Below are 21,907 nucleotides of genomic sequence, written 5' to 3' on the forward strand. Positions count from 1 at the left end.
CACCCATAGCCACAAGATGGCGACGACCAGTCCCCTCAGCACTGCCGCTTAAGTGTCCAGGCCTGTTGGCCAGGCAGGTGGCGGGGGAGGTGGGGGAGGGGAGGTGCCACTTCATCGCTGCTGGAGTGTCCCGGCCTGTCGACCCAGCCGGGGGCCACAGGGGCGAGCAGCGCGACATGATCCGCCCACTCTGGCAGCCGATCCAGCCTCGCTGCTCCGCCACCGATGGAGTGTCCCGAGGCAGTGGACACAGGAGCAGAGCTGAGGCAGCGGAGACAGGAGGGAGCGAGGCCGTGGAAAAGGGCGGGCTTCGCTTCCTTCTCTGCTTTGCTCCGGCCGCAGGAAGCCCTATTTTTGCAGGAATCTTCCTGCAACGGGCCTCTAGTATAGATTATAAATGGGATTGTTTTAAAACAGACATAGACTAATAGAACAGAACAGAGAGCCCAGAAATAAACCGACACACAGTCAACTGTCAACAAAGATAGCCCCTTTGCCTTTCTTCTTTTCCCTCCCTGAATGTGGATGAAAGGACCAGAGATCGTATAGTCCCCTTAACCACAAGACAATAAACATGAACACACAGGTCTACATGGCAGAACACCTGGACGTGAAAGGAGCTAGGGTCCCTAAGCCACCGTATCAGGTCTGTACTACTTACCTCTGGACTTCTTATTACATAATGCATAAAAGCTATTATAGTATGGTTTTCTATTGGTGCAGCAGAATATGCTTGTAGTAGACACAAATATAAAATTCTCACATAAAAATCAAATTAATAGTTATAGAAAAAAATCCTTGGGATGTCTTTATTCTTGGAAAAAAACGTCAATGACAAGCTTGTATTTTTGTTTTCTTTACCTGAAGAAAACAATACCACATAACCAATACCACCAAAAAAGGGGGCAGGGGTGTTTGATGGTGATGAAACTCCAGATTCCAATACTAAACAAAAATGAGATTAAGGCCGGGGGAGGGAGAAGTGCATGAATGTAATACCAGACAACTATGGTCTTATACAGGTTTTATCTAATAGTTCCTATACATCAATTTCAACTGTCAGTAACAAAAATAAAGTTTACTTCTTTGGCAGAGGGAATTACAATTCAGTTTTTAAGTCTGAACCTTTAAACTTGGGAAGCTTTCTTCTAGGTCACCAGCAAGGGTCTTATCAACTTCATATAGGATTTTAAGAAAGTCTTCCACCTGTGAGTCAAACAAAAGAATCAAATAACATAAGTAGAGGAAAAGGTGAACTAAGATATTGATTACTAAAACATCAATGAAGTGACAAGATCTTACTATTTTGTTTTACTTTTAAACTAGTATTTACTCTCCCACTGATTCCCCTTTAGGTCCATTAATGAAGTTTTATTTCCATCCTCCTTCCTGCCACGTCCCTTCACTCTCATATTTTTTTAAAATATATTTTATTATTGAGTTTTTACAGATAGGAAGGGAGAAGGATAGAAAGTTAGAAACATCAATGAGAGAGAAACATCAATCAGCTGCCTCCTGCACATCTCCTACTGGGGATATGCCCGCAACCAAGGTACATGCCCTTGACCGGAATCGAACCTGGGACCTTTCAGTTCGCAGGCCGACGCTCTACCCACTGAGCCAAACCAGTTAGAGCCACTCTCATATTTTCATATTTCACTTTCCTAAAAAAAGTTCCTATCTTGAAATTGCCTCTAATGAAAGCAAGCAAATGTGATGTAATTCGAAGAACCAGAAAAACCTACTGACTGTACCTAAGAACCTTATTTTTGATTAATATATTTATTATCTACTTCCTAACAGAAAAGAATACTGTAAATTCAGTGTTGATTCCTTTCTCTTAAAACTTGAACTGTTCCTCAGGATCCTCCCATGACTTATCCAGCAGTCATCTGTCTGGCAAAGGCAGTAAGTCATGTGAATTGTATGCATTATCTTGTTTGACAATGGCCTCAAAAATCAAGTAATCCTCTGAAACTCAATCACCTATACATTTACCCCCACTCACCACAGGGCTATAGGAAGGAAGAAGGTTTTGAAATGCACAGGAACACTTCTGCTTGCTTAACTGGCCCTCCTTTAGTCCCTTAGTTACAGTTTCCTAAAACAAAACAAAAAGAAAGGAAAATTTCTAAAGCTGTATCTGGCAAATAAATACAAATCCATTTATACAATTCTCCACTGATAGTACAGGCATTTCAAAGGTCCCAAACTGAACCCAGTATCATTCTTTCCTGTGTAACCCAAACACGTGCTCCATTGCAGTCCTTATTTTAGTGAAGACTACCACCACATACCCACCTACCCCACTACACACACCAAAAACCTGGAATACAGCCAAGACTTTTCCTCCTCTGCTGCTGACCCCTTCCCTTGAGTGTTCATTCTATCAATAATCTGTTATCCTACACCTCCTCTCCACCCACACGTCCATTGTTTAGATAGGCTCTCATTTCTCAGATTCTTCTTTTTTTTTTCTTTTTTGAGTATAGATATATTTATTATTTTGATTGGGTAATGGTATCATAGATGTATACATAGGCTAAAGTTTTTCAAATTGCACTCTTCAAATATGTACAGTTTACTGTATGCCAATTATAAAAGCATAGAACAGACTGATGAATCTCAGAGGGAAAGTAGGCGTGGAAAGAGATTAACCAAAGAATTTATATGCATATCCGCATACCCATGGACACAGACAATAATGTAGTGAAGATCTAGGGTAGGGGCGGAGGGTAGAGGGGGGACAATAAAGGGGGGATAGAGGAGAACATCTGTAATATTTTCAACAATAAAGATAAATTTTAAAAATAAAAAGTAATAAAAATTACTGATGTACCAGATTATTCTTGAAGATTACAGTCACAAAAGCCTGTTGATTGGTCTCTAGATCTCCAGCCTCAACTGTCTGTAATCTTCTCTCTCTTGCTTTTGGAGTAATCTTTCTAAACAGATCTTATCACCTGATGCTTTTTAAAAAAACCTTTAGTAGTTCCCCAGTTTCCTCCAGATTAAGTCCAAACTCCATTAAGTATGACATGTAGGAACTTTCATGTCACATCCTGCTTTAATCTCAGCCCACCTTTCTCCTGTATCCCTACCACTTAAAAATTAGGAAACATCTACGTCCCTCTCTCCAAAAACACAAAAGGAACAGCAAACAATGGGAAAAATACTTGCAATGGATATTCAGAAGATATAGTATTACCCATGGAATTCCATGCCAATAATCAAAACTAATAAATTTATAAAGCAGGAAACACAACCAATATACAAATATATGTAAAGATATTCAAACTCACTAATAATAAAAAATGCCAATCAAAATAAGGTACAATTTAATCACCTCTTGAATTTTACTTGACATAAAATTATAATACCCAATAATAAGGATCAAGTAAAATCAACATTTCACATGTCAAAAGCCTTTTCAAAAAATGTAGCCATTATGCCTCAGTCATCTTCACATTTATAATGTCAAATCTAGTAACCCAACTTCTGAAAACCTATGCTAAGGTAAAACAAATCACCAGAATAACAGAAACTTGTTTTGATAAGTATTCTTGAAAAAACTTCAATGAATATGAATATATAGTCTATAGTTATGTTCATATATTTTTACCCTAAAATATATGAACAATAAGGATATGCTCAAAGGAAGAATAGGCTAATAAACCTGAACATATTTAGGAAAACTATTCCTTAAAAAAAGTTTACAATCAATTTTATAAATTGATTTTTTGGCAAATTAGGTATTAAACTGGCTCGGTAAAAAGTGTTTCAGTGAATTGATCTAGTCAGGAGAAATGCTTACAATGTAATGTTAAGTGAAAACTGTATATATAGATTATAAATATGTGAAAAACATATACATATATAAAAATATACCAAACCACATCAGCTGCTGGTTTAAAACTTATAAGCTTATGGTGACAAGTTCTTTCTTCATTTTGCCAAAAATAATAACAGTAATAATAAAGGTGGGAACATTAAGCAGTTCATACTTTCTTTTGCTGAAGAAACCATTAATAGATCTTTCTTACCTTTGTTAATGCCTGAAAAATATTAGAAAGAAATTCACACGAAATATCCTTTAAGATTTCCAAGTGGAAATAATCTTGGGTTAAATCAAACTTTTTAGTTTCTTCTGTGTTAGACTCTGCCGAATTCTCTGGTTTCTTCTGACAATGTTCCACATTTTGTAAGACACGAATCAGGCTGTCTATTAGAGAAAGATTTACTGTACAAACAAATCAAGAGGCATGAGATTAGCCAGTTAAGTTTGGTTATTCACTCATCATTCATTCATTCATACTGAATATCTATTAGTGCTAGAGATACTTTAGGTACTACAGTTATAGTGCCACACAAGATCATCAAAGCCTCAGCCTTCAAGACACTTATATTTTTATACTCTCAAATGTGCAAATGAGTAAAGCAGGTCATTTCAGATGTTGGTTAAGTTGTATGAAGAAAATTAAAGAGACTATAATAAAGCAGCTGGCAGGGGAGGCTCTCTGAAGAGGTGACACCCAGTTGAGAACAAAAGGATAAGAAGAATCAATGCAAAGAGCCCAGAAAAATATTTCAGGCAGAGAGAACAAGTGCAAAAGCCCCAAACAGGAAATGTCATGGAAGGTCTGAAAAACTAAAAGGCCAGTGACTTACACTGTGTGAGCAAGGAGGGCACAAGATGAGTTTAGAAAGTTGGGCAAGCCCTGCTGGTGTTGCCCAGTGGTTAAGCATCAACCTATGAACCAGGAGATCACGGTTCCATTCCCTATAAGGACACATGTTTTGGGCTTTATCTTCAGTAGAGGGCATGCAGGAGGCAGCTGATCAATAATTCTCTCTCATCATTGATGTTTCTCTCTCTCTCTCTCTCCCTCTCTGAAATCAATAAAAAAAATTTTTTTTAAAACCTATATCCTCTAGTAAGGATTTTTTTAAAAAGGGAGAAAGAAACCAAATGAACAATACAAACCTGGGCTTTAAAATCTGACAGAATTTAATTTAGTGCACTAAAATGATACTTGCCTTTTTCTACCTTTAGATACTCCTGTTCAACCTTTGAAGCATAGATGGCAGACAATACTGAAAAAATAGAGGCCAGCACTGTTTTCTGTTCTTGAAGTATGATGGGTGGATCATCAGACTGGCAGAATTCATGGCAGACTAGGTCAAAAAGTAAATTCCAAGTGTCTTTTCCAGTATCAGGACACTGTACTTAATAAAAATGATAAAGAAAATAGTACTTTAAAAACAGAAAACAATTAAGTGAATAGATATAGTGCTTCCCCATATAACATCTTACCAATTGCTTGCATTCCATCATCTACTGTAGTAAGTAGCTGTAAGATGTGCATGTAAACATCGAGTCCTTCCAGATTTTCAGAACTAAATATAAAAAGCAAAAGCACTGAATCAACAACTTTACTATCTATAGGATTGTAATTGTTCATCCATTCATTCAACAAATACTCATCACTCTGTACTAGTTCACTCCCAGAGGTGTTAAAGATAAAACAGGGAACAGGACAAAATCTCTGTACTCACTGGAGCTTACCAGTTTGTTCTAATGGGGAAATCAGTAAAAAAACAAGTATCCTATAATATAATCAACATGAACAAGACAAGAAGAAAAATTCTTTTTCACCTTGTCACATGAAAACAATGCAGAAACCTGAGAGGTGATACTTTATCATTCTGGTTTACCTGAATAATCAGGAGGGGGGAAAATGACTTTTATAGAATGAATGTAAGGTCCACTACACCAAGCACTGACAATAATGAAGTTCTTAAAACTTCACAGGATTATCCTAGCTCCCTCGCTCAGAATACTAAAACCATGTTAAGTATAATTTTTGTGTTCAACAGCTTGGATTCCTAGAAACTCACAATCCTAGTTCTTCAGCCAAACAATTATGTAAAAACATAGTAATTAAAAGATGGTCTAGCAAATATTTAAGTACCTACTGTTTTCAGGTACTATGTGAGGGGCTGGGAAAACAGAGATGTATAAAACACTGTTTCTACCTTCATGAGGTTTACAGTCTAAAAGGAAAGAAGATAAAGGGGCAATAGCAAAGTAATAAGAATGTAATTCTAGAGGAAATCCAAGGTATCAGAGGAACACATAGCAAAAAAACTTCATTTACTTTGGAGAATCAGTAAAGGTATCTTAAGAGAAATATTGTCGACACAGAAACCTGAAGGGGCAAAGAAACGTTTGAAGTAGAGGAGACATAGTGTGCAAAAGCCTGGAGTTCCGAGAGCTTGGTTCCATTGAAGAAATAAAGGAAATTTCATATGGCTGAAACACAGAGTACAAAGAGTAAGTATGGAGAAGCACTATGCAAGAACTTTTAAGTCAAATTTTTTAAAACTTTGAACCTTTTCCTAAGAAAAGCAACTGAAGAGTTTGAAGCATGAAGGAGGGATGATCACTACAGTGTGCTCTACATTTGAGGCTTGCAAGGAGCCAGCCTTGAACCAGGGAACTCAGGTAAGAATGTTGCAGTTGTCCAGGTGAGAGACAGTGGCCTGATGGTGGCCTGATGGGATCTCAGAAAAAGTCAGGACCAAGGCTTGGAGGTTGAGTGGCCATGGGAAAAGAGTGGGATGGGGAAGAACTGGCAACAGCTTCCACATTCTTCCCTGAGATTGAGAATACTGAAGAAAATTTGGGGAAAATGATGAATTTAATCTTCATTTGGATAAAGGTCATAAAATTAATAAGCTTTAATGTGTGTTATTAAGCACTAAGAATGCACAACTGACCACTAAACAGATCAATTCATAAATTAATTTTCTAGTCACTAACAATAAACAGTTTCAATAACCTACAAGACCTAGTAATCACTCTTGGGAAGATTCCAAAAGCCAGTCAGTTATCCAAGACTGGCATATATTTACAAGAAGCAAGAAAACAAATATATGACATTAGCTGAAGAAGTTGTTAAATGTCCAATGGAAAATAAAGCACAGGAAAATCTTATCTACTTGATTTATATTACACAAAATTGCTTAAGATTTTAAGACACTAAAGATAAATAATGCTGACAATAGCCTACAGCTAATTAGGTACTTTGTAACAATTAATAATTCTTGCACAGACCAAATATACTGTCACCACAAATACTAAAAGTAAACCAAGCCTGATAAAGATCAGCTATGTGCTATTCATCCTGTCGGAAGGAAATTAAGATGACTTATTATCTAAGGATACTTCTAGCAACTAGATTTTCCCAGAATATTTTGTACAAAAAAGCTCACCTACCGTACTTGTTTGGCAGCTTCAAGCACACAGGGCACAATTCTAAACACTCGTTGATCTTCAGAATCTTCCTGGGGTTGGCCCTGAGGCTGAACGGCCCCATTTCTAATCCATTCCAACATCAGCTTCTCATCCAAATCAAAGAGCTTGTCTACAACCTCCCCCACCTTCACCAGCAAGTCAACTGCAGAGAAAAAATCAGATATTGAAATGAGAAACAAAATTTTAAAAGCAGTAATGTTAATCGAAATTCCTAAAGCTAACTGAACAACGTCAATCTTGCCAAAGCATTACTTATTCCAAGAGCAGTAAGTTTGCCTCCTTTGCTTGGGAGTTTAAGAAGAAATTTTACGCCCTGACTGGGTAGTTCAGTTGGTCAGAGTGTGTAATCCAGATACACCAAAGTGGCGGGTTTGATCTCTGGTCAGGGCACATACAAGAATCAACCAATGAATGCATAAATAAGTGGAACGACAAAGCTATGTTTATGTCTCTCTCTCTCTCTCCACCCCTTTCCTTTCTCTCTCTCTAAAATCAATGAATAAAAATTTTAAAAGAATTTTGTATCTTTTTCTAAATAATATTTTTCAATTACAGTTGACATACAATCCATTAGTTTCAGGTGTACAACATAGTGATTAGATATTTACTTATCTTACAAAGTGATCATCCCGATAAATCTAGTACCCATCTAACATTACATAAGAAATTTAATATCTTGAGTTGAAGTACTTTCTCTCCTAACACTTAGCCTTTAGATGACCTCCAGAAATAGTTACCTGGTTTCCTAACAAAAAATAATCAAAAATTTTTTCTAGCCCTGGCTGGTTTGGCTCGCCGATTAGAGAATCAGCACATGGACTGAAGGGTCGCAGGATTGATTCCTGGTTAAGGGCACACACCTCATACCTTGGTTGCAGGGTCCCCCGTCCCAGTATGGGTACATGTGAGAGGCAACAATTGATGTGTCTCTCTCACTTCAATGTTTCTTTCTCTCTCTTCCCCTCCTCCCTCCCTTCCACTCTCTCTAGAAATCCACGGAAAAAATATCCTCAGGTGAGGACTAAAACAAAAAGATTTGTTTGTCTTTTTAATTTTTTTCTATATTGCATGGTGACTTACCATTTGTTGAACTTGACATGATGAAGCAAATGCTATCATAAATAGCTGGATGTTCCTGGATTCTTCCAACCCAGACACTGGCCACTTCTGTCTGAGAAAGGCATGTAAGCAACAATCTACAGGATAAATAAATGTGAGCTTAATATCTATCTTTTAAAAACAGTAAAGGAAATTCAAGAATAAAGAGTTAACTCTATTAGCCTCCCTTCTGGGTGAGTACAAAAAATCCATAAAAAGAGGAAAACATACCTGCTTGTTTCCAGCAAAGTAGGAGGGTCTGAATCATACAAACAGTGCAATAATACCTGGCTACAAAAACAAAATAGTTAAACCAATATGCATTAATTCTCTCATTTTAAATATCAAAGCAGAGTTTTCATTTAACTTTTAAAACTTTTTAATTGTGAAATATAGCATATATATGTAAAAGCCTGTGATAAAATCTACACTCAGTGAATAAATACAAAGCAGAAAACAGAACAGTGCTGCATCTCCATAGCCCATGTGTCCATTCCAAATCACAATTCCTTCCCATCTAGAAATTACTATCCTGACTTTCCAGCAGTCATTTATTTGCTTTACTCTATATTGTTATTATTTAATATATGTTGGCTTTAAACTTTATATGAAAGAAATTATATTGCATGCATTTTTGTGAGTTTTAGTTTAGATATGCAAATAAGACATTTAAACATGTGTTTAAGATCTACCCATGTTGTTCCTGTAGCTACTGTTCTTTGATTCATTGCTGCAGAACATTCCATTGTATGAATATAACACAATGTATTTTTCCAGCCTATTACTGATGGACACGGGTTAATTCCAATTTGTGGTTATTTCAAGCAATGCTCCTATAATGCTCATACTTTTTCTATGAGCATCCTAATGTATGTGTGCATGGTTTCTCTTAGCATATATCTGCTAGTGGCATCGCTGGGTCACAATATATGCCTACCTACTAACTTGACTAGATAATGCCCAACTGTTCCAAAGCAGTTGAACAAATTCATATCCTGTCATCAATGTAAACTGTTCCAGAATAATTTTAAGATAATCATTTATTGAATTAATAAAACTTAACATTACTCATTCTCAGATTTTTGACAGGGACCATTAGAGACCAAGCACAGTCCTGAGTCATATACTCCATGAATGATTATCAATTACTGAGGGATAAATAGCTAGGATCTGAAGTCCCTCCACACCAAGAAGAGGTAATATCACTTGAATCCCATAATAAACCCTACAGTCCTAACTGGCAATACTGCCCAAGACAGGTTTCTAAACTACTGTGGGCACAAATTTATTTGCGATTCTGATTAACAGCCATGAAGCCTTTGCCTAGAATATGAATTCACTCACAAAATTTAGCATATATTTCCAAGGCTAGATATATGTGTACTCAAACCTCTTAAAGTAACCAGGGTTCCCACCATTAAAAATCCTCTACCCGCAAATTCCTGTCTAGAGAAGACAACTAGCCTCCAAGCACAGTACAAAAGCCTTTGAACCACAGAGGCAATCCTGTGTGTTCTGGTCTGTTGAAGTCAGAGTTCTCAGGGTAACTCTGTCAACAAGTCTAGTTTATCAGACTCTCTGAGCCTTTGGGGTCCCTGAGCCTAAACTGTTTTGGACTCTAATCAGGTACCCCATGTCTAAGCTCTGACTCACTGGTTCTTATCCTATCTGATTTACCACCTGCTGATGACAGAGGTCCCTTTCCTATAAAAATCTTGACTCATGACCATAAATAGTGTGAAAGCTCCTAGCTACCATCAAAACACAATGAGCCCAACTGGCGTGGCTCAGTGGTTGAGTGTCAACCTAGGAACCAGGAGGTTACGGTTCAATTCCTGGTCAGGACACATGCCCAGGTTGTGGGCTCGGTTCCCAGTAGGAGGCATATAGGAGGTAGCCAATCAATGATTCTCTCTTATCATTGATGTTTCTTTACTCTCTCCCTCTCCCTTCCTCTCTGAAATCAATAAAAATATATTTTTAAAAACATACACACAATGACATTTCTGGAGAGTGTTCATCAAGAGAAAGGAAGTACTATATTTCATAATATTTTCCTCTCTCTCCTATGTATCAGGAGTTCCTTAGGGATACGAAATACAAATCTATTTTTTTAAACATACTTATTATGTAGTAAAACTTACCCAAGATTTTTATCACGGCTGATGGACACACATATCTCCTGGAAACAGGCCATATTACCTAAAATTCCCACACAGATTTCCTGTCAAATCAAATTTCACAGGTCACAATAGCTCTAAGTTGACAGACACATAAAAGAATAAACACTTGAAGAAAAACTTTCACTGAACCTTGGGCAACAGAACAGGAGGCTGCATATAGAAGTATATTGCCTGCACCCCAATCTTAACAAGCTCAGACTATCTGGGAAGGGATGGGAGACATGGGAAGAAGATCAAGGCAGGCAGAAGTTATGGAAGAAAAAATCTTTTCTTAAAAAATATATTTTATTGATTTTTTACAGAGAGGAAGGGAGAGGGATAGAGAGTTAGAAATATCGATGAGAGAGAAACATCGATCAGCTGCTTTCTGCACACTCCCTACTAGGGATGTGCCCGCAACCAAGGTACATGCCCTTGACCGGAATCGAACCTGGGACCCTTGAGTCCCCAGGCCGATGCTCTGTCCACTGAGCCAAACCAGTTAGGGCTGGAAGAAAAAAATCTTATGGATAAACTGAATCTTAAATGATTGATAGGATTTATTTTTCTTTAAATATATTTTTATTGACAGCGGGAGGCTTCGGCAGCCATGGCTCCCAACGTTCCCGCGGCTGAGCCGGCCCCAGAGAGTCCTAAAGGCATCCGGGCCGTGCTACTGGGGCCGCCCGGGGCCGGCAAGGGCACCCAGGCACCCAAATTGGCCAAAAACTTCTGTGTCTGCCATCTGGCAACTGGGGACATGCTGAGGGCCATGGTGGCTTCTGGCTCAGAGCTGGGGAAAAAGCTGAAGGCAACTATGGATGCTGGGAAGCTGGTGAGTGATGAAATGGTCATGGAACTCATTGAGAAGAATTTGGACACCCCTCCATGCAAAAATGGTTTTCTTCTAGATGGCTTCCCCCGGCCTGTGAGGCAGGCAGAAATGCCTGACGACCTCATGGAGAAGAGGAAAGAGAAGCTTGATTCTGTGATTGAATTCCGCATCCCAGACTCCCTGTTGATCCGGAGAATTACAGGAAGGCTGATTCACCCCCTGAGTGGCCGTTCCTACCACGAGGAGTTCAACCCCCCAAAGGAGCCCATGAAAGATGACATCACTGGGGAACCATTGATCCGAAGATCAGATGATAATAAGAAGGCCTTGAAAATCTGCCTGGAGGGCTATCACACGCAGACTACCCCGCTGGTGGAATACTACAGGAAACGGGGGATCCACGCTGCCATCGACGCCTCCCAGACCCCTGATGTCGTGTTTGCGAGCATTCTAGCAGCCTTCTCCAAAGCCACATCCTAGTAGCAGAAGGCCAGGCGAGACTGCACCACTGCTCATCACCCCGCGGCGCGATCCCTGCTTTTAGGTGCTGGGTAGAGGGGAGGGGTGGTCAGGGTAAGGATGGAGAATCAAGTGTGGTGAAGGGCTCACGAAAAGTATTGGAAGGGCAGCAGTGTTGTAGGGAGGTGATTTCTTTCGCATATAGTAGGAGTCTTAAAGAGTATGTGTAATTAATTTTTTTAAAGACTGATTGAAGGATATAAGTAGAAATAAGGAGGTGCAGTACTATTTCTAAGGAATCAGTTTTTCATTTACTCTGGACTGGTAACAATATTTTTTAAAGCCAGTTCCCTGAGACCTCAACTTTTATCTCAGAACCTCATGGGTTGTCAGCCCAGGAATGCAGGCAATCAAACTGTTGTCCTCTCTGTCCTATAACCAGGGACAGGCAAGGCTTGACTACTGACACTGGTTCCCCACACCCTGTGATCAAAAAATCATCTCCACATTTGAAAGAGAATACAGGGTGTGCTCATCATGGGGGCAGTGGCTCAGCACAAAATGTTTACAGGAGTCATGGGGAGGGGGGGCAGGCCGGTCTCACTCCCTTGCCGGCTTACCACTGATTTACCAGTCCACCTGCTCTCATGGGTGAGTGCTCAGCAGTTGTGCCACAACTCTACGCTCTTGCCTTCTTTCATCCATGGTGTGTGAAGGGCCCTTCAAATAAATGAGCAAGTGTCCTAAGCAACATCATCCAAAGATTGTCCTTCCGGCCCTCACATCCTGTGACTGGGATCACTCGACAGCACTGTGATGTATTTTCAATGAGGTGCCTTTCTTAAAGACCAAAGACTGCCTTGTTTGGCCCCTAAATCAATAAAGTATGTAAAAGTTTGCAAAAATAAATAAATAAATAAATAAATATATTTTTATTGATTTCAGAGACAGAGGAAGGGAGAGGAGTAGAGAGATGAAAACACCAATAAGAGAGAAACATCGATCGGCTGCCTCCTACTGGGGATCAAGCCCACAACCTGGGCATGTGCCCTGACCAGGAATTGAACCAGTGGCCTCTTGGTTCATGGGCCACACCGGCTGGGCGACTGGAAGGATTTATATATGCAAATAAGAAAGACATTTAAACAAGGGGCAAAGTATCAGGAAAGGCAAAAAGGGAATAATGTACATGGCTAATACAGTGGACAGTAAGGAAAGCAGTCTGGCTACTGTATAAAGTGAGAGAACAGCATGAGATAAATACAGCAGGTAAAAAGGATCAGGATTGAGGGTCTGAATGCCAAGAAGAGTTTAGATTTAATTTAGAAGGTTACGTAGAGCCATGAAATCCTCAAGGAACAGGACAATATACTGAAACGATATTTAAGGAAGATGACTCTGGCAGCAAAATGCATTGAAAAAACTTTAAAAAACTCAGTAATAACAACTGTTATTTGGCACTTACTATGCCCAAGCACTGCTCTAAGCACTTTCTATGTATCGTCTATATATATAAAAGCCTAAAAAAATAAAAAAAATAATAGGGAAAACAAAAAGCCTAAGCCTGGGGCTGGAGATTGAACCTGCTACCCAGGTATGTGCCCTTGACTGGGAACGAAACTCGGACCCTTTGGTCTGCAGGCTGATGCTCTAAACACTGAGCAAAACCGTTCAGGGACAGGCGCAGGATTTTTAAAAGCTTCTTAAGGCAAAGCTTCTTAAAATGTGGGCCTTGGTCCAGAGCAGTAGAATCACTTGGGAACTTGTTCAAAATCCTTGATCCTACCCCAAACCTACTGGATCAGAAACTCGGGGGTGTGCCCAGAAATCAGTGATCCTGGGATATGTTGAAGTTTGAGAGTCCCCATCCTCAGTGATTCTAACGTGTGGCCAAGTAGCTTACAGACATGTATAATGATATGACTAATTCCTGAAACGTGCCATTCCTGACATGTTTAAGTACTAATCATGAATCAATGTATTTAAGTTAGAAAAATATGAGAAAATCATATAACTGTCAAGTCTTTATCTATACATATAAAACCCCAAGTGACCAGTCAACCGTTTGACAGTTCGACCGGTCGCTACAATGCACACTAACCACCAGGGGGCAGACGCTCAATGCAGGAGCTCCCTCCTGGTGGTCAGTGCACTCCCACAGTGGGAGCGTCGCTCAGCTCGCTCAGCTGACCAATGGGCACCAGACACCGGGCTCACAGTTGGCGAGTGCAGCTGCGGCGGTGCGGGCCTCTCCTGCCTCCACAGCAGCACTACCAGGCAGCGGCAGTGGCAGGTGCTCTGGGGCCGGATGAGCAGGAGTGGGAGCAATGTGGCGCCTGGCCCAGGCTGAGGCTCCTCCTCCTCCCCAGCCTCCTGCTGCTTCACATACTACTACACCCCTTGGGGGATGTTGGACTGTCGGGGATCGGGCTGAAACTGGAAGTCCCACATCCCGTGAGGGGTCCCAGATTATGAGAGGGCACAGACCAGGCTGAGGGACCCCACCAGTACAGCACTGTATTAAATCAAATTTTAATTCAACATTCAATTTGTAAAAATTTGCTATAAAATTCTCCACTTCATAATTTCAAAGGGAGAAAGAAAGACAGACAATAAGTACAGTGGTTATACTGAATGGCAGACTAGGCTCAAACCCCAACTTTATTCTTTCCTAATTGTAAGACCTTAGACTAATTTCTTAAGCTGAGACCTAATTCTTTTATTTATAAAGTAGAGATAAATGCCTACCTCATAGAGTAGTAAAACCAAATATTCAATTTTCGTAATTATAATTACTTAACAGACAATAGTCACCTACAATATGCATAACACATAGCAACCTAAATGGCACTAAAGCAAAATACACTGCACAGAACATAAAGAGTAAATGAGAAGTACAGGTAATTATTTGGGAGTTTATTGTCAGCAATGGCCACTGAGAGCTTACTTCTTTGGGAAATGTTGGAAGAAAAGTATCATCTTGGATAATAGATGTGAATATTGAGAGGGGATGGAAGGCATACAAAGGGAGGCCCCGAGATGGTGATGATCACAGTAAGCTCCTGAGATGCTAAATTAGAAGGAAATCTGAAGGGTAGATTTTATGCTAGGAAGATGAATTAGATTCAGGTTATGGAAAGTCTTGAATAACGGGCTGAGTTTAGAATGAAGATTTTTAAGCAATGGAGGATTTTATGACTAAAAAAGAGCAATAAACAGAAATGGAAGGTTCACACACTGTTCCCTGTCCTGCCACATATTAGCAGCATAACTTCAGTTATGCTTATCTGAAAGCATTGATCTCCCTGGTCTAGACCAAATCTAAAATTCTAGGACTCTAATAATTTTAAATAGCACATTACCTAGTACCTGGTAATGTTCAGTAATATTCAATAAGCATTTGCGAGTGATTTGTAGCCAGTAAGAAAATTAAAGTGAGAAAAATTAAAGACTGTCCAGCATTATCTGTTATTGCTCCAAAGAGGAGGCCATAAAAATGTACATACTTACTCTTAATCGAGGACATTTGGATTTGGCCAATACACCCATAAATATGTCAGGAGCATTAAATTCTTGGAGAAATAAAGCCACATCCTGAAAATAAAAATGATAATTAACATGGATATTGAATGTTCCTCTTTAAACCCATAGCTTAGGCAACCGTAAAAAAATTTTAATTCCACATATACCTACTTTCAGGATAAGAAAAAGTTAGGAACTGTGTCAACATTAATGTTAGAAAGTCTTTGTGGTAGCTGGTCCCAAAGCCATGGAACAATTCCATAAGCAAATCTAAACTACTTGTGATATTCCAGAAGGCTGTCCTCTTTTCCTGCCTTGAATATATTAACATTAATGATCTTCCTACACACCAGGCATTCTCATTCATTCAAACACATTTCCTGATTGCCAGGTATCATGCTAGAAGCTAGGAATAAAGAAAAAGTAACACTCTTAATTCCTCTCTTCTAAGAGCTAAAAAACACAATAGGGGAAACAGGTGAAAACTCCTACTGGGTTATGCCCAAAGTCAGAACTTGTGCTTTCAAAATCTTCAACAGAAAAAAATTCTGGTCACAGTATAACTGCAGCAGCTTCACACTTCCTTCCTAGAGAGTTTGCCCTGTCCACGGCACTTAACGGGACACACTACACAGGTAAAGGAACCTGGAGTGAACATGTGACCCCATTTTGTTAGAAATGTGGGTCCCAAAACTAAATCAGTTTGCTGAAATTAGAGAAGACCTAAATAAATGTAAAGATATAACTTGTTCATGGTTAAGAGACTCATTCTCGGTAATTTACCAATTCTTCCCCTAAATGATCTATTAATTCAACTCAATCTCACATTCTAAAACTAATATGGAAATACAAAGAACCAATGACAACCAAAACAACTGTGACAAAGAACAAAGCTGGAGGATTAACACTACCTGATTTCAAGATTTATTATAATATTAGTCGTCAAAATTGTGTGGGATTGGTGTAAAAATAGACAAATAGATCAATGGAACAGAAAAGAGTCCAAAAACACATTCACATGTATATGTACAAACAACTAATTTTTAACAAAGGTGTAAAGGCAATTCAGTGGAAAAAGGACAGTCTTTTAAACAAATGAGCTAGAACAACTGGATACCCATATGCAAAAAAAAAAAAGAACTTCCATCCATACCTTGCATTATACTCAAAAATTAACTCAAAATGGATCATAGATTTATAAATAAAACCTAAAATTATACCATTTTTAAGAAAAAAAAAAAAGAGAAAACAATGTAATTTAAAAATGGGCAAAAGATTCAACTAGGCACTGCACCAAAAAAGGTAACACTTCAAATAAGCACATGAAAATGCATTCAACATTATTAGTAATTAAGGAAATCCAAGTTAAAATTATAATGGGAGTCACCACACACTTATCAGAATGGCTAAAATTAAAAAGATTGACCATACCAAGTTGGATGAGGAGAAAGTAGAACTGGAATAGTATCATATACTGCTTATGTTAATGTTAAATGTAAAAAACATTTTAGGGAAAAAATCTGACCATTTTTTGGGCAAAGGACCTAAATAGACACCTTTCAAAAGAGGACATTCAGAAAGCCAAGAGACATATGAAAACATGCTCAAAGTCACTAATCATCCGAGAGATGCAAATCAAAACAACAATGAGGTACCATCTCACACCTGTCAGACTGGCTATCATCAACAAATCAACAAACGACAAGTGCTGGAGAGGATGTGGAGAAAAAGGAACACTTGTGCACTGCTGGTGGGAATGCAGACTGGTGCAGCCACTATGGAAGACAATATGGAGTTTCCTTAAAAAACTGAAAATGGCCGAAACCGGTTTGGCTCAGTGGATAGAGCTTCGGCCTGCGGACTGAAGGGTCCCGGGTTCGATTCCGGTCAAGGGCATGTACCTGGGTTGCGGGCACTTCCCCATTGAGGGATGTGCAGGAGGCAGCTGATCGATGTTTCTCTCTCATCGATGTTTCTGACTCTCTATCCCTCTCCCTTCCTCTCTGTAAAAAATCAATAAAATATATTTTAAAAAAAAAAAAAAAAAAAAAAAAAAAAAACTGAAAATGGAACTCCCATTTGACCCTGTGATCCCACTTCTAGGAATATATCCCAAGAAACCAGAAACACCAATCAGAAAGGATATATGCACCCCCATGTTCATAGCAGCACAATTCACCATAGCTAAGATCTGGAAACAGCCTAAGTGCCCATCAGTAGATGAATGGATTAGAAAACTGTGGTACATCTACACGATGGAATACTATGCTGCTCTAAAAAGGAAGGAACTCTTACCATTTGCAACATCATGGATGGAACTGGAGAACATTATGCTAAGTGAAATAAGCCAGTCAATGAAGGAAAAATACCACATGATCTCACTCATTCATGGATAATAGAGAGCATTATAAACTTTTGAACAATAATAGATACAGAGGCAGAGCTGCCTCAAACAGATTGTCAAACTGCAGCAGGAAGGCCGGGGAGGGTTGGGGGGCAGGAGGTAGGGGGGTAAGAGATCAACTAAAGGACTTGTATGCATGCATATAAGCATAACCAGTGGACATAAGACATTGGGGGATAGGGGAGGCTAGGGGAATGTCTAGGGCGGGGGGATAAAATGGACACATATGTAATACCCTTTGTAATACTTTAAGCAATAAAAAAAAAAAAAAAAAAAAATGCAAATACAAAAAAAAAAAAAAAATCTGACCATTTTTAATATATATATATTTATATTGATTTTGGAGGAGAGGAGAGGGATAGATAGAAACATCAATGAGAGATAAACATCGATTGGCTGCCTCCTGCACACAACCTGGGCATATGCCCTGACTGGGAATCGAACAAGTGACCTCTTGGTTCATGGGCCGACACTCAACCACTGAGCCACAATGGCTAGGGCTGTGCAGTTTTTGTTTATCAACTATGCCTCAAGTATATTTTGTGTTAATTATACCTCAATAAAGCTGTTTTAAAAAATGGCTAAAGACAATGAATCGCCATTAACAATTTTTAAGACAGAAGAATATAATTAGATTGTGTTTTAGGAAAAAGATAACTTGGGTGGCAATGTGAAAGACAGAAGGGAAGTGAAAGAGACTAACACAGGATTTTAATCAGAAATCTATCGCAAAGGCCAAGTAATAAAATGAGAGCTTAGGTGAGTCGATCTCTTTTGCCTTTTCTCTTACCAGTAAGAGTACCACCTGTATCACAAGGTTATTGTGAACAACAGATGGAATTATATACATGAAAATGCTTGAGTTATAGAGTACAATACAAATGTTAAAATATTATTGCAATTATATACATGCAATTCCTTCTTGTCCCTTTCCTCTAATTTAATCCTGGTACATCAATGGTTTCCTAACGCCTACCCTGCTCTCAAATACGAGGTCAGTGTTCTCTTTAGGTATGTAAGTATCAGAACCTTCCTGGCTACAAGAGTTCTGGCCTTCATAAAAACTATATACAGGTTGTCAAAAAAAAAAAAAGAATGTATACACACTTTAACAGCTGATAGCTCAATATAATTAGTGTGTGTATACTAAGCTAGGTATTGGGATACCCTATATTTGGCACAATCCTAAAAGACAAACCTGTAGCATTTATAGCTCCTGGAACCTCATTCCCTGTACCACATACAGGAGTGATTACAGACACTAAAGTCTTTCCCCAAAGATTTAAAGACCAACCTTTAAGAAAAAAATCACCCAACGGTCTTTCACTTTCATTTCCTACCGCATACCTCATCCATTGACATATCCCATACTCTGCAAATCTCATTCTCCATTTCTTCATCAAGCTCCATCTGCTGCTCCTCATCATCTGAGCTGGATTTGGTGTTTTCAGGGCTAACCATCTTCAGAAACACAAAAGAAAAAAGAGAAATGAATCAAAGTTGTCCACAGTACTCCTCAAATAATATTATCCCATAATCATTTATAAGTCACAAAGATACTACCTTCAAAGTGTTTTCTCTTGCAAAAACCTTTTTAAAAAATTAGCATCTTACGGATATCTATTCATTTAACATTCATAGAGTAAATAATGTTGCTAGGCACTGGGGTAGAAATACAAAGATGATTAAGATTTAATCCCTTGCTTTTAAGAAGTTTAGGGTATAGTGGGTAAAACACAGGTAAACAGATCATCAGAACAGAAAAGGCTAAGTGATTCAACTGAATTGTGGACAGAGTTGTAAGGGCAGCCCGGCTGGTGTGGCTCAATGGTTGTGTCACCTATGAACCAGGAGGTCACAGTTCGATTCCCGGTCAGGGCATATGCCCAGGGTTTTGGACTCCTAGGGTGTGCAGGAAGCAGCCGATGGATGATTCTCACTTATCATTAACGTTCCTATCTCTCTTTCTCACTCCCTGCCTCTCTCTGAAATCAATAAAATATTTTTTTAATTAAAAAAAGTTGTGAGGGCAGAAATGAGGGACCAATGACCCATGCCTGGGAGAAGTTAGGGAAAAGTTCTCTTAGGTGATATTTAAGCTAAATCTCTGAGGAAGAAAAGGAGGAAAGTAGGAGAGTTCAGAGTTAAGGACCTAGCATGTTTGGGAATGGTGAGCAGTTTTGTGTCATGAGCAGATGAGACTTGGAAAGTTTGCAAAGAGCCCTGGATTCTGAGCTAAAATATATGCATGTTTCTCCTGTAGGCAAAGGGAACTATGAGGAGGGGTTTTTTTTGTTTGTTTGTTTTTAATATATTTTTATTGATTTCAGAGAGGAAGGGAGAGGGAGAGGAGAGAGACATCAACGATCAGAATCACTGATCAGCTGCCTCCTGCACGCCCCCTACTGGGGATCCAGCCAGAAACGCCGGCATGTGTCCTGACCTAGAATCCAACCCTGACCGAATTCGACCACTGAGCAACACCGACCGGGCTGTTTGTTTTTTAAAAGGAAGATTATTCTGGCAACTGTGTAGAGATGGACTGGAAAGGACCGAGATTAGAAGTAGGTAACAGCTGGGGAAATGTAAGGAAAGAAACGTTCGCAGCCTCCCATAAGCTAAGGGCCAGGGTAAGCACCCGATGGCCATGGTCTTATTTAACCTACACGATAACCCTATATCCCACCACAGAGACGTTACCATCCCACTGTAGAGACATTGGGAAAGACATCGAGGCTCTGAGCGCTTAGCAGCTTTGCCCAGAGTCACCCTGCAAGGAGGCGACGAAGCCGCGCTTTTGGTACCAGACCTCTGACTCCAAAATCAACACTGTATTACAACAAAAGTCCATGAAATAGATTATGAGGGCCTAGACTTCGGAAACGACCGTGGAAATGGGGAGCAAAAACCCGGGCAACGCCTTTACATGGCCACATATTTTTGGAAAACTTGCGAAAGGAAAATGTTAACCGCAAGCGCTCCGGCAGTCCTGTCTCTATGCCTCCTTTAGAGCTGGGGGGTCCGGGGGAGCTGCCAGGACGCGGGGCGCGGGGCCGCGCGCGCCCGGGGAGGGGTCGCCGTGGGGACCGCGGGCCCCGGGCAGGAGGGGCGGGCCGGGCGCGGGGGATGGAGGGGGAGCCCACGCGAGGCGCGAGTTTCCACACCTGGATGAGCCCGCTGAGGACGCCGAAGAGCCAGTGCTTGCTGTACACCGTGCTCCCTATGCAGTCTCCCCCGGCCCCCTCCTCCTCGTCCTCGTCCCTGGGCGGCGTCGGCGGTGGCGAGGGGTTACGGTCCATGATTTGGTCGCTACAGATCTGCAGGGGCCGCGCCGGAAGCCGCCGGAGGAGGCGAGACGCCTTCTGGCGCCAGAGGGCCCGGCGCTGCTCTCGCCACAGCGCCCCCTACTGCCCAGAGCCCTGCTGGGCTGAGTGCCGGCCCAATATTCCCATCAGGGATAGGAGCCCAGATGACTCCCAACTCTCCCACTCCCCGCCACTCTACCAGGCACAGTCACAGTCATAATTGTTATTGGTCAGCCTCACTGGACCGTGTATTTCATCTCCTACATATGCTGTGCTGGACTGTACAGGACATGGTCATTTTGCCAGATGACTTCTGCCCCACAGTAGGCAGTCTAGAAGCCATTCCTACTCCAGGGTGGCGACCAACAACTCAATTATACTCAGAAGTGGCTGAAAACCACATAAATGCCCCACTTAAATGCAAACAAGTTGTAATCCCAACTCAACTTCTTAGATCTCTAAAATGTCTGTGGCCACCCCCTTGGTCACTCAACACAAGGAGAAATGTAATGGTGGGATGTTGGAATGGACAGAGTCTGTGGCATTCACTGCTTAGAGTTAAAATATTTTACTCTTTTAGATTTTACAAAGGTGTTCGACCATGTAAACACTTTTTCAGAGTCCCTCCCAGGGTCTTGGAATGGTCCCATATAAGTGAAGAGCCCTTGAAGCTTAAGCTTTGTCAGCTTCGCCTGTCGCTGCCTATATGCATGCCTGATAGGACAGTGCAAAAGTCATGCAGAATGCAGGATGGTTCTATGTTTGCAGCACTGTCCTGTAAATTGTAAGGTTTAATGGATGGCC

The 21,907-nt window shown here is 40.3% G+C and overlaps 2 protein-coding genes across 5 annotated transcripts; one reads left to right on the plus strand and one right to left on the minus strand.

Annotated features, from left to right (window-relative positions):
- Positions 1 to 1,007: 1,007 nt before the first annotated feature.
- Positions 1,008 to 21,154, minus strand: SAAL1 (serum amyloid A like 1). Of its 4 annotated transcripts, none has more exons than XM_036325585.1 (12): positions 20,963 to 21,154; positions 19,146 to 19,259; positions 15,383 to 15,466; positions 10,561 to 10,640; positions 8,648 to 8,707; positions 8,399 to 8,514; positions 7,280 to 7,460; positions 5,315 to 5,397; positions 5,038 to 5,226; positions 4,044 to 4,222; positions 2,009 to 2,101; positions 1,008 to 1,206 (listed from the first exon to the last, which is right to left on the minus strand). In XM_036325585.1, exons 1-12 carry the CDS (start codon positions 21,095 to 21,097, stop codon positions 1,114 to 1,116), a joined length of 1,407 nt encoding a protein of 468 aa, XP_036181478.1. In that variant the 5' UTR covers positions 21,098 to 21,154; the 3' UTR covers positions 1,008 to 1,113. The 4 variants fall into 4 exon arrangements, with proteins under 4 accessions (XP_036181478.1, XP_036181477.1, XP_036181476.1 ...); XM_036325584.1 differs by having other exon boundaries at positions 4,044 to 4,237; XM_036325583.1 differs by having other exon boundaries at positions 4,044 to 4,240.
- Positions 11,173 to 12,135, plus strand: LOC118664893 (adenylate kinase 2, mitochondrial-like). The gene has a single exon (XM_036325587.1). It carries the CDS (start codon positions 11,189 to 11,191, stop codon positions 11,891 to 11,893), a length of 705 nt encoding a protein of 234 aa, XP_036181480.1. The 5' UTR covers positions 11,173 to 11,188; the 3' UTR covers positions 11,894 to 12,135.
- Positions 21,155 to 21,907: the final 753 nt, after the last annotated feature.

The sequence above is a fragment of the Myotis myotis genome, unplaced genomic scaffold (assembly GCF_014108235.1).
Source record: "Myotis myotis isolate mMyoMyo1 unplaced genomic scaffold, mMyoMyo1.p scaffold_m19_p_10, whole genome shotgun sequence".
In the NCBI taxonomy this organism is placed as follows: Eukaryota; Metazoa; Chordata; class Mammalia; order Chiroptera; family Vespertilionidae; genus Myotis; species Myotis myotis.